Raw genomic sequence first — 19,243 nt, 5'->3', positions numbered from 1 at the left:
CAGCCTATCTACACAAACAGGAAGGGACACCAAGAAGTCACTAAAGGCATGCAATTCAGGTCAAATGGTACCAAGGAGTTGATGAAAGAATAGCCCCTCCTAAAGAACACAGGCCAGAATTTCATACCACCTTGCACCCAACTGTCCATCTCTTTTATGGTCTGAATGACAACTATTTTAGTAGATCTTTCACCTTGAAATATAATCAAAAATTTAATTTTTTTTCTATCATTTTGATTGAAAACTTCATTTTTCTGACTACAGATGACAAAGAATTATAGGCCCAGGAAGGGCTTTTTTTTTTTTTTCCCCTTGCAGTACTGGGGCTTGAACTCAGGGCCTTCACCTTGAGCCACTCTGCCAATAGTATTTTTTTGAGATAGGGTCTCACAAACTATTTGCCCAGGCTGGCTTTGAACCGTGACCCTCCTGATCTCTGCCTCCTGAGCAGCTAGGATTATAGGCATGAGCCACCGGTGCCCAGCCAGAAGGGGTTTTATAGGTGTAGGAACAAAACACCTAAGAGCTTAGTCAATATGCTCAAAGGCATCACAACATGGGGTGCCCAGTAAATTACTAGGAAGAAGCAGAGAAGCCCAGAGGCTGGTGAGGATGTGCATCCATGTGTTCATGGCCTAGGGACTCCCTCATAGAGGCAAAGTTACAGGTCTTGTGAAGAACCAACACTCCTGGGATTACTGAGCCCAGGGATGTAGATGTGGAGACTGGGATGGAGTTGGTAACCTCCTCCAGCCTAAAGTTTCCTCAAGGAGGTTTGTTGAAGAGCTAAACTACATAAAAAGTATGAGAAAAAATTTTCGCAAGGATAGTGTCAGAAGGATTATAAATCAAACGAACTGTAAGTACTTCATCCTGGTTAAGTGCTCCTACAACTCCTTTTTCTCTGACTACAGAGATCTCAGACAGTAGTCTGTAGGCTTCTTACTAATAATCCTCACAGGACTCTGACGGCTAACCCCACTGAGAAACCCTAACACAGCCCTGAGAGTCAGGGTGGACAACCCCTCTCCACGGTTTAGGCTCTTCACTGAGCCACAGGAGGACATGCAGCCTAGAAGATGGCACAACAGGCCCCATGGACACAAGACTGATTTTCAGCAGCTGACCTTGCAAAACATGACAAAGCAGTGAAAATGCTCTTAAAATTAAACAGAACCAGAAAATAACTGAGCTCCTCTGCTTGCTGCCCACAGAAAACCATGTGAGGCATTAAAACTGAATTATCAGTCTGCTGTAAAATAAGGAGCCCAAATGTAAGCCATCACTGTGCTGATCTGTACTTCCTAATTAAAGGAAAGAAATGCTTGCCTATAGGTTTAGTAAACTAGTGTCATAAACCTAGAAAGCGTTGCCAGCAAGTTCCAAAATCTATAACGAAGAGAAATACAGGTTTGTTATGTCCCTGCTGTGCCAGCTCACAAAGATATTCAGTCAAATTCATCAATTCTACACCATGCAGACCATCCAAAAGGGATGTTTTCCCTCCCAAACAGCCCCACCGAGACATGAAAGATGCCCCCTAACTCACATGTCCTCCACTGTGATGTCCTTCAGGATCTGGCAGTAATCCACATTCCACACGGCCTGGTCATCCCACACCTTGGAGGCCAGCAGAATCGCCCCTAGAACAATTCGCTTCCAGTTGGCTGGACAGATATCTATCTCTGCATACGTTAAAAGTCTTTCAAGGTATACCTGGGAAAATAGGACAATGCAGAGCTAAATGCCTTGAGTACACACTAGTATATATAATATGAGTCTGATGAAAACTGAGCTGGAGGTCACACTCTGTAAATGGACAGTGTCTATGTAGCTTGATCTTCAAAAACTGAGGTAAGAACAAAGACCCAGGGTCCTGGGTTAACTTCTCATTCTGTCAACTATGATATCAACACAAACTGAACAAATGTTCCAATAAAGAAAACAAAGAATGTGAAGGGCATAAACCTACATTTATTACCTAAAGGGCTTTGGGTTTTTACAAAATTGTCCTTTGGAGATAACTGTAGATTTACATGTAGTCACAATAAACCTGTATTTTTATTATTATGGAAAATATATTCATTACCACTTAAAACATTCTCAGTTGTATAGTTCCATATCATTAGGTGCATTCACACTGTTCTGATAACATCAGCACTACCCAACTATAGAACTTTTATCATCCCAAATTGAAACTCCACAATCATCAAACAATTCCCCCTAGCCCTCCCTCTCCCAGCTCCTGGCAATCACTACTGTAATTTTTTGTCTAGGAGTTTGACTATTCTATACTTATTCTTTGCCTCATATAGGTGAAATATAGTATTTGTCTTTTGTGACTGGCTTATTTCCCTTAGTATAACATCTTCAAGGTTCATCAATAGTGTAACACCATGTGCCAGAATTTTCTTCCTTTTTAAGACTAATATCCCACTGTATGCATATGCCCCCATTTTGTTTACCTATGCATGTGTATGTGGACATTTGAGTCACTTCCTTCTTTTGGCCAATGTGAATCATGATGCTATGGACATGGTGTACAAATATCTGGTCAGGTTTGTACTTTTGATATTTTTGCATATATACTCAGAAGTGAAATTGCTAGATCAAATGGTAATTCTGTTTAATTGTTTGAGGAGCCCCAAGACTTTCTTCCACAGTGCTCTACCATCTTATGTTCCTGCAATGCCTAACACGTTCCAATTTTTCCACATCCTCCCCAACACTTGTTATTTTCTATCCTAATGTGTATGAAATTGTATCTTATGATTTTGATTTCATGAAGATATTTTTTAATAATGGAACTGAAATCACTTCAGTTGAATTTAGGAAAAAAAACAAATACAGGATTTTTAAATTGGCAAAATTTAATTTGAAGATGGTCATCACAAATATACACAAAACCCATTGCTTAAAATGAGTCATGATATTAAGAATTCCTTTTAGTTTCCCACAGCAAAAAAATCTGCTTATTAGAATGTTTTACCCTTCTCTGAATCATGGAATTATTATTTTTAAAGGTTTTTTTTTTATCAAATGTATTTGCAAAATGGAACTGTACATGACAAAGAAATGAAATTCAACAGACATCCGTATTTTTAAAAACCTGCTTTCTAAAACAAGTGAAATCTATATAGTGTTATAGTTAATCATAGTATATAACATCTGTAAAGTCTTAAAAATTAAAAAACACAAAAAAGGTATGCGTGGAAAGGAAAATGTTAAATGTATGAAGTACAGATTATTTTCAGTGTAAAATAACAATGCTCATAAATGGAAGAAGCACACCAAGTAACCCCTGGAGCACTGCAGAGGTTGAACTTCAGGAAGTTCTTGAGAAGGAGGACAATTAACATTGACCTGAAGAGATCTCCTAAATGATGTGAATGCATACACAGAAGTACAGGATCATGCCAAAATTTGACTAATAATCAGACAACAAAAAGACTGCGGGATGAGAACAGATAAATGAGAGGTGCACACACAGTGAATTTAATCCTTTCCTTAATGTTGAACAGTAAGCATACTGTATGACAGGCACAGTGATAACCATGCAGACAAAGTTGGGGGGTGTGCATGGCTGATGGGATGAGGCCTCTGCAAAGTGATGATAAAGCAGTCCTGACAGAGAGAACCAGTGTATGAACTGGGAACATGACAGTGGAGACCAGCAGACATATTCCAGGCATCTACAGGAGGCAACCCAATGGCCACAAAAGGCAGCCTCTATAGGAGATTACAGACTCCTGATGTGTGCAGCTGGATGGATGCTGTTCTCAGAGCCAGGAAGCAAGAGGAAAAGGAGGCTGTAAAAGATGATCACAGATCTGACTGGATGCTCTATGTCTGAGATGTCCTAAAAGATGTCACTAGGCAGTGAATACAGAGGCCCAGAGCTCAAAGGAGACAGCAGTAAGACACAAGTTTGAGAGTCCAAGATACAAAACAGAATCAGGCAGATGGCCTGAGGTGAGGACTTAAAGATAGAAGAGAAGAGCCAGGCTGGAGCCTTGAAGGCCCCTACCATTTGAGGAACTAGAGATAGGATGGAGGGCAACAAAGACAGGGAGAGATAAGTCTGGTTTATTCTGCTTTGCTGGGCTTGGACTCCTTTGGAGAACTTGTAAAGCCAAGGTACATTTTTGTAAGTGCCTAAATTAGGTTTCCCATACTATATAGCTGAGATGGAAATGGAAGTCGTTATCATTCACAGTAACAATAAAATTAAAATTAGGACACTTCAGGCAGTGACATGTAAGTGGAAAGGGTCAGGGAAGGCAGCAGGAATGGGTAAGAAAGCAGAGAAGGGGAAAGAGGGAGGAAACAGGGAGTGGAAAGGAGGGGGAGGAGAGAAAGGGAGAAACAGTCTTAACAAAGACAAAGCCTGGGCAGATTCAGGAAAGTCAGGTACTGGTGAGCACAGGGTACCTGGCTTGGCTGGCTCCTCCATAGTCTCCCCTAAAGAGGAGAGATTAGGTCCCTAAATCACAGACAGAATGAGAATCAAATGTTCCCCCTAAAGCAGCCAGAAGCTTCCTAAGAGCTCCTTTGTAACGTAGCAATGAACAACACCCACAGAAGTTGGGAGGATGGGGGCTCAGAAACTTGTCTGCTCTTTCCACCAAAACAGGGGCTTTGCCAAGATAAGAGATTTGGCACTTGACTGTGCTAAATGAATACATATATGAAAGATTATTGTTGTTTTTTTTCAGTGCTTTACTAATGATAAAGTGATTTTTAAAAAAATCTTAAAAATGTAGAACTTATGGCTACTCAGATATCATGAGTTCCTGAGAATGGATCTGGGGCACTGCACTGCAGACAAAGTACAAGTCGCAAAGAATACATTTCAAATCCCAGTAAGTGGTGAAGAGGGCTCAAGTAATGAAATGGGAAACCATGACTCCTCTAGTTAGTTTAGGAGACTCGATTGTTGCATGTACCTCAATATAGATTAGTTGCCTTCTTCCCTATCTCTCCCTTAGTCAATCTTAAATTCCCTGGTGATGAAGGGGAATCTCTTACTCCCACAATGCCTGGGGCAGAGTCTGCTTACATCTCCAAAGAATTCCACAGCAGGCTCCTGGAATATACGTGCAAGGTGGGTAGACTTCTAGTGCAAGGAGATTCAGTAGGACTAGAATAGAAATTTTGCAGGAAAATGACCTCAACTAACAGCATTCAGGAAAAAGAGCTGACAAGGATGGAGTGAATTAAAGGTGCAAATGCACTTGTGAGCAAGTGCAGTGGTGAACTATGAAGTTCAGAAGGTACAGCACTAGATAGGAAGAACCCACTCTGCTGTGATAAGCAAGAAACTGGGAATCTTCAAACAAGACCCAGGAAGCCATGACACATGATGTTCTAACTGCACTATAACTATGTTTGTGGAAGGCTCCAAGTAGCTTTCATTGAATGATTAACAGCATTTAGCTGTGATGACTACTGATAAACAGACAAAAAAGTAGGTCACTCAATAGAGTTCAATAAACATTAATTTTGGGGGATTCTAGTTTTTTATGGCATTTATTATATTAAATCTAAGCAGAACGAGTAAGCTAATGTTTTAGGATCAGTTGTTTTATTTGTATGAAAAAATCGTAATTCTTCAGATAAACATCTAGGTGGGGCCAAGTGTAATTTCAGTTGGGCACTGACAGTGGAACCCTGGACTACATATTTACAAAGGATGTTGACAGATTCCTCTCATTCTGCATCAAGGACAGAATAAGAAAATGTAGCAGAAAAGTGAGACTGGGCCTAACTATTCCTCCCTCCCATTCTTTCAGTCAGTGGAGGAAGAAGGTTGTGAAGCAATGTCCTCCCACACCCTGCAGACTACTATGCACAAGTATCAGCTACGCAAATCACTCCAGTGAAATATTCTTAATGGCCTAAGGCAAAAGGCAGCCATGCAATTATCTTCTTAATTACTTCAATTATACAGTTGGCAGATACTAATAAACACACTAGATAATATTTAATGTTTGAAAAAAAACCAAAAGTCATCTAACATATGTAATATCCTATTAGGGCTAACTAAATGAATGAGACATCACAATCCATATCATAGCTGAGGGAAAGCAGTTAATACACTGAGAAGACGTTCATAATAAGCTCTAGTTACTAGCATGCAATTTAAACACAACTTCCTAGTAAAACTATATTCAAAAGTCAACTACAATTTCTTTGGTTAAACTCCCACTGGGGCATTTTAATTCTCTGCCAAGTAAAATAATATACAACTGATTCTCTTAAACAATATGTTTAAGAGTTGTTGCTAATGGGGCACTCCTGTTCAACTAAATTTTCACATTCCAACTGATGTGAAGGATGTCCTAAGGAGTCTCTCTAAAAGGCACAGGTTAATGAGCAATCTGAGAGCTGCAGAGAGTACTCACGGAACTAAGCAAAACAAAAAGTTCATGGCATTTCAGGGTGGGAAGTGAAATGCAAACTCATGGAATCAACAATTTATATAAACAAAATCCCAGTGGTGCTGAAATGATTCCAACCTCATTTTTAAGAATTAGCTAGGTCAAACTAAGAGAAAGAATGGACAAATGGGACTTCATACAATTAAAAAGCTTCTGCACAACAAAAGAAATGGTCTCTAAACTAAAGAGACCACCCACAGAGCGGGAGAAAATATTTGCTAGCTATACATCAGACAAAGAACTGATAACCAGAATATATAGGGAACTTAAGAAACTGAACTCTCCCAAAATCAATGCACCAATTAAAAAATGGGCAACTGAACTAAATAGAACTTTCTCAAAAGAAGAAATTCAAATGGCCAAAAAACACATGCAAAAATGTTCACCATCTCTAGCCATGAAGGAAATGTAAATCAAAGCCACACTAAGACTCCACCTCACCGGTTAGAATAGCCATCATCAAAAACACCACCACCACCAAGTGCTGGAGAGGATGTGGGGAAAAAGGAACTCTTATACATTGCTGGTGGGAATGCAAGCTGGTACAACCACTCTGGAAAACCATTTGAAGGCTTCTTAAAAATCTAAACATAGATCTGCCATATGACCCAGCAATCCCACTCCTGGGGATATACCCAAAGGAATGTGACACAGGTTACTCCAAAAGCACCTGCACACCCATGTTTACTGCAGCACTATTCACAATAGCCAAGTTATGGAAACAACCAAGATGCCCCACTACTGATGAATGGATTAAGAAAACATGGTATTTATACACAATGGAAATTTACTCAGCCATGAAGAAAAATGAAATCTTATCATTTGCCAGTAAATGGATGGAACTGGAGAACATCATTCTGAGCAAGGTTAGCCAGATTCAGAAGACCAAAAATCATCTTTTTCCCTCATACACGGTCCTTAGATCTAGGGCAAATATAGCAATGTTGTAGGACTTGGGTTACACGACAAGGGGAGAACATATACGGGAGGCATGGGGTTAAATAGAAAACCCAAAACATGAAAGCATTTGATGTCCCCACTCCAGAGGAATTAATACAGAAAACTTAAAGTGACAGAGGTCAAAACGAGAAGGGGATCAGGAACCAGTGTAAAGATGAGTTAGAGATGAATCAACCTGGGTTGTAACACATTTGTACATGAAAGCAATGTAGGATTCTCCCTGTATAGCTGTCCTTATCTCAACTAGCAAAAATGCTATGTCTTTCTTATTATTGCTTATTTCTACTCTTCAACGGAACTGGAGAAAAGTGCAGAACAGGTTCTGCCTGGAAGGGAGGGGGGAGGGCAGAAGAGGGTAAGGGTGGAGCAGGGTGGAGAAATGACCCAAACAATGTATGTACATGTGAATAAATGAATAATTTTAAAAAATTAACCTAAAAAAAAAAGAAAGAATTAGCTAGGTCAATTCACTGTCTGAACCCATACAAGGTATAATTTCCTTCTGGGTTTTAATCCTGTTACAGCTGTTGATTTAGCTGCCTGGAGCATGTTCCCATAAAGGGAGTTGGTACCTTCATTCCATTCCCAATCACCATTTCATAAGTGTTCTATTTTGGAGTACAAGAATAACTATCCAAATTCTCAACAAGCTATATATGACAAACCTACAGCCAGCATTATACTTAATGGAGAAAAACTGAAACCATTCCCTCTAAAATCAGGAACCAGACAAGGATGCCCACTATCTCCACTCCTATTCAACATAGTACTGGAATTCCTAGCCAGAGCAATTAGGCAAGAAGGAGGAATAAAAGGAATACAAATAGGTAAAGAAACTGTCAAAATACCTCTATTTGCAGATGACATGATCCTATACCTTAAAGACCCAAAAAACTCTACTCAGAAGCTCCTAGACATCATCAATAGCTACAGCAAGGTAGCAGGATATAAAATCAACATAGAAAAATCATTAGCATTTCTATTTCTATACACTAACAATGAGCAAACTGAAAAAGAATGTATGAAAACAATTCCATTTATAGTAGCCTCAAAAAAAAAATCAAAGACCCAGGTGTAAACCTAACAAAAGATGTGAATGACCTCTACAAGGAAAACTATACACTTCTGAAGAAAGAGATTGAGGAAGACTATAGAAAGTGGAGAGATCTCCCATGCTCATGGATTGGTAGAATCAACATAGTAAAAATGTCGATACTCCCAAAAGTAATCAACGTGTTTAATGCAATTCCCATCAAAATTCCAATGACATTCATTAAAGAGATTGAAAAATCTACCGTGAAATTTATATGGAAACACAAGAGGCCACGAATAGCCAAGGCAATACTCAGTCAAAAGAACAATGCAGGAGGTATCACAATACCTGACTTCAAACTATATTACAAAGCAATAACAATAAAAACAGCATGGTACTGGCACAAAAACAGACATGAAGATCAGTGGAACAGAATAGAGGACCCAGATATGAAGCCACACAACTATAACCAACTTGTCTTTGACAAAGGAGCTAAAAATAGACGATGGAGAAATAGCAGCTTCTTCAACAAAAACTGCTGGGAAAACTGGTTAGCAGTCTGCAAAAAACTGAAACTAGATCCATGTATATCACCCTACACCAATATTAAAACTCAAAATGGATCAAGGATCTTAATATCAGACCACAAACTCTAAAGTTGATACAGGAAAGAGTAGGAAATACTCTGGAGTTAGTAGGTATAGGTAAGAACTTTCTCAACAAAACCCCAGCAGCACAGCAACTAAGAGATAGCATAGATAAATGGGACCTCATAAAACTAAAAAGCTTCTGTTCATCAAAAGAAATGGTCTCTAAACTGAAGAGAACACCCACAGAGTGGGAGAAAATATTTGCCAGCTACACATCAGACAAAGGACTGATAACCAGAATATATAGGGAACTTAAAAACTAAATTCTCCCAAAACTAATGAACCAATAAAGAAATGGGCACATGAACTAAACAGAACTTTCTCAAAAGAAGAAATTCAAATGGCCAAAAAACACATGAAAAAATGCTCACCATCTCTAGCAATAAAGGAAATGCATATTAAAACCACACTAAGATTCCACCTCACCCCTGTTAGAATAGCCATCATCAGTAACACCTCCAACAACAGGTGTTGGCGAGGATGTGGGGAAAAAGGAACCCTCTTACACTGTTGGTGGGAATGTAAACTAGTACAACCACTCTGAAAAAAAATTTGGAGGCTACTTAAAAATCTAAACATTGATCTACCATTTGATCCAGCAATACCACTCTTGGGAATATACCCAAAAGACTATGACACAGGTTACTCCAGAGGCACCTGCACACCCATGTTTATTGCAGCACTATTCACAATAGCCAAGTTATGGAAACAGCCAAGATGCCCCACCACTGATGAATGGATTAAAAAAATGTGGTATCTATACACAATGGAATTTTATGCAGCCATGAAGAAGAATGAAATGTTATCATTCGCTGGTAAATGGATGGAATTGGAGAACATCATTCTGAGTGAGCTTAGCCTGGCCCAAAAGACCAAAAATCATATGTTCTCCCTCATACGTGGACATTAGATCAAGGGCAAACACAACAAGGGGATTGGACTTTCAGCACATGATAAAACTTTAGCACACAAGGGAGGGGTAAGGATAGGTAAGACACCTAAAAAATTAGCTAGCATTTGTTGCCCTTAACGCAGAGAAACTAAAGCAGATACCTTAAAAGCAACTGAGGCCAAGAGGAAAAGGGGACCAGGAACTAGAGAAAAGGTTAGATCAAAAAGAATTAACCTAGAAGGTAACACCCACGCACAGGAAATCAATGTGAGTCAACTCCCTGTATAGCTATCCTTATCTCAACCAGCAAAAACCCTTGTTCCTTCCTATTATTGCCTATACACTCTCTTCAACAAAATTAGAGATAAGGGCAAAATAGTTTCTGCTGGGTATTGAGGGGGTGGGGGGGGAGAGGGAGGGGATGGAGTGGGTGGTAAGGGAGGGGGTGGGGGCAGGGGAGAGAAATGACCCAAGCCTTGTATGCACATATGAATAATAAAACAATAAAAAAAAGAATAATTATCCAAATTCTCAGCATTCAACAATGCTCTATGATTTGTCAATTTTATAAATCATAATTTGCTGTTTACAAAAATTTTTATAATGTTTATCTTTGGAGTCTTTTAGTATTTGATACTTCAGCATTTTCCACTAGCCTGAACATCCACTTACAATATGAATATAAGTTATAATGTACAGGAGCTTAAAAGCTACTTTTGCTGAGAGGCACTGCGACTCCTTACTTGGGTCCACAAATACAGTTAGATGATTGTGACACTTTTTTTCCATAGAAATGGGAGGAATAAATTGACAGTAGGAAAAATTTAACAGGAACCACAAAAGGGAAAAACTTTTGGTGTAGCCAGCTTGTATACTCGTCAGTTTACTCTGTTTATTAATTAAACTGACATTTTTTCCCTTTTTGTCTACATGCTAGAGAGTCCAATGTTAACTTCCTTTAATCTTTGTTTAAACCAGATAGTCTTTTCTGTGACTACCAGAAAAGTAAACCTGTCAGCCAAGACACAGAACTTTGGAATGTGGTGCTGGTCACCTGGAACAGCACCTATTCTGGGACCTGCATTTCATGACATACTCAAAAGTGAGTCCTTAAACTCAAGGGGAGTTTAAGGACACCACTTTTTCTCTTAGAAGGGGGATGATAGAGCTTTGAGAGGTTTACTCTCCCTGCCCTCCGTATTTCCTTTTCCTTTAAAACCCTGCTCTCCTTACTTGTGAATTGGCATTGAGGCTAAGGGACCAGCTTTCCAGTACCAACAAAATTCATTTACATTATGAATATAAATTAATAAATACAAAGTATAAACTTTAACCTAAACTACTACAATAATCTCTTTATTAGGGTCTCTGGTAAGAGGTTTGTAAGTTATATGCATGATTCTGTGATCAATGTTCTGAGCTGAATTATGGCCCCAAAACTCGCAGCTAAAGTTCTAATCACAAGTACCTCAGAATATGAACTTATTTGGACACTGAGTCTCTATGGAGGTACTCAAGTTAGGGGCCACCATAAGGATGGGCCCTAATCCAAAATGACTGAGGTCCTTCTGTAAAGGGGAAACTTAGGAGACAGACACACACACGTGAGCATAAAGACAGGCATCTATAAGTCAAAGGCAGAGGCCTGGGACAGATCCTCCCATTAGAGCCTTCAAAAGGAACCAATCCTGACACATCTTTATGTTAGACTTCTGGCCTCCAGAACTGGGAAACGGTACGTTTCTTTTTCTTGAAACTTTTCTTTTTAACACAGGGCTATATTGCTCAGCAAGTCCTGGGTTCAAGTGATTCTCCTGCCTCAGTCACCCAAGTAGCCAGGACTATAGGAACACATTACTACAACCAGCAAAATTCCTTTTTTTTAAAGCCACTCAGTTTGTGGCACTTTGCTATAGCAGTATGTCTAAAAATCTTTGATGGCTCCTTACTGCCTAAAGCAAAATTGGCTTCCGCTGAAAAATCTAAGTAAAAGTTAACTGAGAACGCTAATCAGTACATCAGGTGTAGCAATTCTTTGAACTCTGGAAGACCCCAGCTCCACATTCGTATATGTTAAAGAGTAGCCACTAGGCAAATCTCAAACACTGCCAAGGGTACAAACCCACACACGTACACATGCATGCACAAATGAATACATGCTTAATTTAGCATGTGCCAGCAGGAACTCCCTGCCATTTGCCCTGTAAGAAGTAGATTTTTGTGATCCAGGAGATGGTCCTAATCATCTACCTAAAGATGTACCAACCTAGGAAAATGAACAGAAGACCCGAGTGTGCAGAAAAAAGTGAATGCAGCAGGCACAGAATTTCATCCTTAGAAAATGCCTGCTTCCAAGGCTGGTCCTCAACTGTAACGAACCTACATGAGCACCTAAGTCTTACATTCCCTATCACTGAGGTGATTAAATAATTGGTGGCTTCACCATGCTTATTTGCCAGCAGTTGGAGAGCAATGAATGAGATATAGGGACCTGTCACCAAATAGATGCCATCTGAATGACAAAATGTGAATTCCTTAGAAACTATCAAAGTAAACCAAAAGAAGTCTTTGAGAGCCAGAATCAATGGATTCCACAGCCATGTCAGTGTCAGAGCACAGGCTTCTGAGAAGGTCTTTTGACATTTAATGCAGATCTAAATGCCAGGCACAATGGTGTACAGCAGCAGCTATGCTTCCAAGGCCACTCCAAACCAAGCTTCAGCTCAACTTGGCAACGTTTGTCATTCCTATATTCTGATACAACACATACTCTTTTTAGTTAAAACAAACATATCACCTAGGGAGGTGGATCCTATCTGTCCATGCTACTCTGCACAGTGACTTTCTGCCAAAGAACAAACACAGCATGAAAAGGGGAGAAAGAGTAATAGTATAGCAGAGAACCCTAACAAACATGATCTTAGCTAGGTGATCAAGGTTATTACAATAGGGATAAGTCGTGTTGACCATACATACTTTTGATAGGATGTAATCAAAGTGGTACTTTACCTCTGTAGCTTTCCTCAAAAAAACCCACACAAACCCAGTCTAATTATGAGAAAACATCAGAAAAATCCCCACTGAGAGACATTCTACAAAGTATCTGACCAGTATGCTTCAAAACTGTCAAGGTCATCAAAAACAAATCTGAGCAACTGTCAGTCAAGAGGAGCCTAAGGCAACACGACAGCTAAATGTGACTGGGGTTGGAAGAAGTCTAGAATAGGCAGGGACAAATGGGTAAAAAGCAAGAATATCTGAAAGCGTGAATTTCAGTTGATAATAATAATGTTATCAAAATCAGCTCATTAATTGTAACATATGTCATACTAACATGTCAATAATATAGTGTTATAATATTATGCTAGGAATACAGACATTATATTATAACACAGATGTTAGTAAACTGGGTGTGAGGAATATAGAACACTACTATTTCCACATATTTCCTATAAATCTAAAATAGTTAAGTTAAAAATACATCGATAAAAATATATCTACGAAAATGAAAGCACAGTGTATTTATGAAAGGCAGCTAAACTTAGAGGAAAATTCATAACTGTAAATTAAAAAACTGTAAATTTAGGGGCTACAGATACAGCAGTGGTAAAGCATTTGCCTATCATGCACCAAGCCCTGGGTTCATGCCTAGCATGAGAAAAAAAAAAATCTCAAATCAATAACCCAACAGCCACTTCAATGAACAGAAGAGTAACTAAAAGAAAAGCAAATAGAAGATCAAAGTAGAAAAAGTGAGATACAACCCAGAGGAAGGGGGAAAAAAAGAAATCAATGAAAAACCCATAGTCAGTTATTTGGAAAAACTCAACAAAATTGACAAACTCTTAGGTTGACTTATCAAGAAAAAGAAAAAAGGCTCAAGTTAGTAAAACCAGAAGTAAGAGAAAGGGCATTGTGGACTTTACAAAAATATAAAGAAATATTATGAAGGCTGGATATGGCTGCTCATTCCTATAATCCAGCTACTTAGGAGGCAAAGATTGGGAGAATTAAGGTTTGAGGCCAACCCAGGCAAAAAGTTATCATCTCGACCCCATCTCAATCAATAAGCTGGGTGTGGTGGTGCATACGTGTGGTCCCAGCTACATGGTAGACCACAGGTAGAAGATCATGGTCTGAGACTAGCCTAAATAAAAATTAAGACCCTACCTAAAAATCTAAAGCAAAAAAGGGCTGACAGTGTGGTTCAAGTGGTAGAGTACCTGCCTAGCAAGCATGAGGCCAAGTTCAGACTCCAGTACCACCACCAAAAAAAAAAGAAAGAAAAGAAAAAGAGTAAAACTAATACTAGCAACTGTATAGCAACAAACTGGATGGAGTAGATGAAATTAATTTTTAGAAAGTCAGAAACTAACTAATCAAACTCAAATAATAACCCAGGTAGACCTCTAAGAAACTGGTGAAGGGGATGGGGGCATGGCTCAAGTGGTAGAACACCTATCTAGCAAGTACCTGAGTTCAAACTCCAGTAACCACCAAGGAGGAGGAGGAGAAAAGGAGAAGGAAAGGCGAAAGATGGAACTTGGATCCCTACACCTCACAAAAAATTAGCTCAAAATGGAGGATAGACTTTAATGTAAGAACTAAAATTATGGCTCCTAAAGGAAAATATAGGGGGGTAAAGTCATGACCATTAGTTATATTCTTAGATAAAACACCAAAAGTACAAGTGACAAGAGAAAATAATAAATTCAGCTTCATGAAAATGAAAACCTATGGTGCTGCAAGTGATACCACTAAGAAAGTGAAAGCCAGGCATGACTATGACTGAGTGTCATCCTAGCTACTAAGGAGAGAGAGATCAGGAGATCAAAGTTTGAGGGTAGTCCCAGGAAAAAGCTGGTGAGACCCCATCTTAATAAACAAGCCAGGCATGGTAGAACATATCTGTAGTCTCATTTATGAAAGATACTTAGTAGGAGGATCACAATCCAAGGCTAGCTAGCCCTGGGCAAAAACATGTGACCCTATGTGAAAAATAACTAAAGCAAAAAGGGGCTGAGAGTGTGGCTCAAGTGGTGAAGAGCTTGCCAACAAACACAAGGCCTAAGCTGAAACCCCAGCACTGCTCCCTCCCCTAAAGGTAAAATGACCAAAGCAAACTGTTTGTGAATCATGTACCTGACAAAGGAATAACATTCACAATACATAAAAACACATAATTTGGTAATCAAAATAACTCAAATTTTAAAATGGGCAAAGAATTTAAATAGGCATTTCTCTTAAGAAAATATACAAATGGTCAATAAACATGTGAAAAAATATTCAACATCACTGACAATTCAGGGAAGTACAAACCAAAACTACAATGTGGAACCAATTTAAACCCACCAGAGTGGTTAAAATATAAAGGACAAGAACAAGTGTTGCCAATGATGTGCTGTGGAGACAGTGGAAATCCCTTGTCGATGGGGATATAAAATGGTGGAGCCATTCTGGGTATTAGGCAGTCTGTTCCTCAAAATGTTAGCACAGGACTGGGGAAGAAGTCTCTCATGTGGCAGAGTGCCTGCAGCAAGTATGAGGCTAAGTTTAAACCCCAGTACCACCAAAAAAAAAAGCTAAACGTACTTATAACCCAGAAATCTTATTCTTAGATCTATACCAATAAAATGAAAGCTGATCCCCACAAAAAACACAGATGTTCACAGAAGCATGATTCATAGCACCTAAAAGTGAAAACAACCTAAGTGTCTATCAAGTGATGAACAATAAACAAAATACAGTGTGCTCAAATGACAGAATGTTGCTTGAAACAAAACAAAATCCCCAACACACTACAATGTGTATGAACTTTGAAAACATGCTAAGTGAAACAATCCAGTCACAAATGATCATAATTTGGTCCTATTTAAATGCAATGTAACTGAGCAACTCTAAGAGACAGGAAGCAAATGAGCAGGTCCTTAGGCCTGGGGCAGGGTCGGGAATGGGGAGGGAACAGTCAAGGGCAAGGGTGATGAAAATATTCTGAAGTCAGCTGCCATGATGGCTGCCACACTGCTGAAGTGCTCCCTTGAGATGGTGAGCACTGTGTATGTGAGCCGGATCTCCACAAAGCCATAAAAACACAAGTGAAAGGAGGGATGCTACTCCTCTTGCCTGGCTAGTTCTTATTTTGCCACCTGCATTTCTTCTCCATCCACCACTTACAAACCTCCCCCGCCTCCAGCTCCCATCACTGCTGTACTTCAGACAGAACCAGTCTCCTCTGTAACACTCAGTCTAGCCAGCCTCCTTCAGAAGACTTATCTTAATGATGGAAGCAATGAAACGGCAGAGTATGTGTAAGGAAAGACAATAATGGTTACCGAATGTTGCTTGTGTTTCAGGCAAAATGTGAGGTATATCAACACTTTACATTTACTTCAGCAAGTAAGCAGTTATTATCATGCTTATTTTACATATGTAATGAATATCTATTGAGCAACTATTATGTGCCAGGCTGTGTTCTAGATGCTGGTCATATTCTAGTGAACCAAACAGACAAAAGAAATCCTATTCCTGGAGCTCAGACAAAAAATAAAATAAATGAAATCTTAATGAAATGATAAGTGCCATGGAGAAAATGGAGCAAGAAATGATGAGAAGGGAGTTTGGTGGGAGGAAGGTTTCAAGCAAAAGCCCCGCTAAGGTGCTGCATGAACAAAACAGCTGGGAGAGAGGACACCAGGCAAGAGTCCTGAGGCAGGGCTGAGCCCAGTATGTTCAGGGATCAGGAAGTGGTGGGGTGGCAACAGGCAGAAGTGGAGGGAGAGTCCTGGAACTCAGCTGAGACGCAAAACTGGCCTAGTCTTGCAGGGCCCTGCAGGTCATAGAAGAACCTTCTTTGTGTTTCCTTTGAGGAGGACAGAGAACCACTGCAGACTGCAGGTTTTGACAGAGACATATAAAGAGAAAAATAATGGTTAAGAGGCTCCTGGTTCCTCAGGGTCAGGGCCAAAGCAACTGAACCAATCAAAATTCATTCCCTCTCTAAACTCTGAACCAAACTAATTGAGCTAGTAGCCAAGGTTAGGCCTTAAATGGAAAAGTGATGGAGACACAGGGTTGGGGCAGCTATTTTCTTGCACATCCAATCTGAACCAATAAAAGCCAACCTTCAAACTAATGCCACCGTCCTACAGGGAAAAGCAGAGGCAAGACGAAGCCGAGAGATGGGGGTAGGGAGGCAGAAAGAGAAACTTGATACAAATCTCATTAGGGTCTGATGTCCTTCCGGTTCTTGAGGAGGGGTTATATGGGCATTGCTGGACCTTCCAGTAAATCTCCTTCTGCTTTAGCATCTATGTGGTTTCTCATCCTTACAACCAGCTCCCTGGTTCAGATAGAGGTGAACTTTTTTTTTTTTTAATCATCCAAGTAGCACATGGGATTAAAATGGGCATTTGTTCATGGTTCTAAGTACTACTCAGCTTGGGTAACTGTTGAGAGGAAAAAACAAGCCACATGGAGTGGTACCATGAGGTGGCCTTCTGCCCATCTCACTACAATGGCTCACGCTTCCCTCAGCCAGTCCTGAGAACAACACAAAGTGCCCTCATGTGAGAACAACATAACATAACTCAGCAAGGAGCAATTCAATTATCTAACCCTCTATTCTAATTTTCTCATGTGTTAATGTCATTAGCAAAGCTTTTAGTACATCCTGAAAGGCTACACACACACACACACACACACACACACACACACACACACACACACACACACACACACACACACCCCGCCCCCCACCCCAGGGTACTAAGTTATTGTTACTCTTTTAAAATGAAGTCCGTTAGCTGTGAAGGACCTGCTTTAAGATAACTAGGCTCTGGGTTTTAGAAGGCCACAGGCTGTCTTGGCACAAGTAGGCTGCAGTCTTGTTCCTTATGGGCAGCAGGGCCTCAGCTAACTACTGTCCTTCCCCTAACTGCCTCTTGGCAACAGCAGCATGCCAAGATACCTGCCACACATATGCCCAGGGAGGAATACACCTCCATCAACCCTAAACACAAACCATCCCAGAGAAGGAAGAACAAGGCCACCAAGGTCTTGTATTTGCCTTCTGCCCCAGCACACAGGCTGCCTCCTAGGCAAGGCAAACAGCAACCAAAGGATGGGTCTGCAGTGCTGAGCCAGCACAAAGGATTCCTGAACTGCTGTTCTCTAGCTGCTAACCATAAGACCCCACAAAAAGCTAATAGCCACCAAGTTACCTGATAGGGTGAGTGAAGTCTACAGGAGTTATAATTACTCATAAGAAATGTGCCATCAGTGACATCAGGGGACAATGGGAAATGTACTTTAGCTATTCTCTCTAGACCTCTGTGGAGACTGGGCAGCTCACTCCAGGGATATGAATGCTAACTCTGTCCTCCACAGTTGCTAACTCTCTCCTTCACGTTGCACAGTATATCTAAACAATAAAGCTCTGTCAGGTCATAGTCTACTCTTATTTTTCACAGGAATTAAAGGTTAAAAAGAAAAGTACCCACCAACTTCTACTAGAGCAGCCTCAAAATAAATCTTTTTTCACGGCATGAATTTTAGTGCTAATCTTATTGATAGTTTTATCTGATTTTTCAGCCCTTTTCTTTCCTCCACCCCAATTCCCTACATAAAAATCTCAACCTTGTTGCTCTTGTGTGTTTGTGTGAGAACCCGAAATCTTATGGTGAACAACATGAATATACGTCTCGATTACAATCTCAGAACCTATAACTATTCCAGATCACCTAATGATTACCTGAATGTCTGAAATTAGCCTGAAAGTTCAATAAGGAGCAATGAATAAGCAAAATGGGTTTACTGTAGATTAACCTAAAGGCTCTTGGTATGGCAGGGATCTAAGATTCCCCTGTAAAATTTCTATTAAGACAATAACCATTCTCAGAAACCAGAGAGAATGCTCTTCTGTGCGCATTCACAGGCAAAGCTCATTTCTCATGACTGACATGTTCAACCTATTTCCCAAATAAAATTTGACCTGAATAGACCATAAAGTTATAAGAATCTCAGAACAGATTTTAATTTTTTCGAGTCTAAAAATGCAAACTATGCTGGCAGAGTGGCTCAAGTGGTAGAGTGCCTGCCTAGCAAGCATGAGGCCCTGAGTTCAAATCCCTGCACTGCCAAAAAAAAATACAGTTGAAGCATTTCCTACTTTGCTGGTGGAGTGGCTCAAGTGGTAGAACATCTGACTAAAACTGCAAACTAATTCCATATTGTCTGAATATCTTATTTTTACACAAAAGTGACCAATCAG

The 19,243-nt window shown here is 39.9% G+C and overlaps 1 protein-coding gene across 14 annotated transcripts in view; it reads right to left on the bottom strand.

Moving 5' to 3' along the window:
• The window catches only part of LOC109700328 (cyclin-Y), a 666,198-nt gene that overhangs the window by 448,229 nt on the left and 198,726 nt on the right, over nt 1-19,243 (bottom strand). Inside the window, exon 8 of one of the 14 annotated variants that reach the window (XM_074056412.1) lies at nt 1,550-1,716. The exons of the other annotated variants lie outside the window; for them this stretch is intronic. Coding sequence (XP_073912513.1) covers nt 1,550-1,716 — 167 coding nt within the window. The remainder of the gene's footprint in view (nt 1-1,549; nt 1,717-19,243) is intronic. 14 annotated transcript variants of the gene reach the window in all.

Source organism: Castor canadensis, chromosome 15 (assembly GCF_047511655.1).
Source record: "Castor canadensis chromosome 15, mCasCan1.hap1v2, whole genome shotgun sequence".
Taxonomy (NCBI): Eukaryota; Metazoa; Chordata; class Mammalia; order Rodentia; family Castoridae; genus Castor; species Castor canadensis.
Note: the sequence above shows the minus strand (reverse complement) of the source record. Positions and strands in the feature narration are given on the sequence as shown.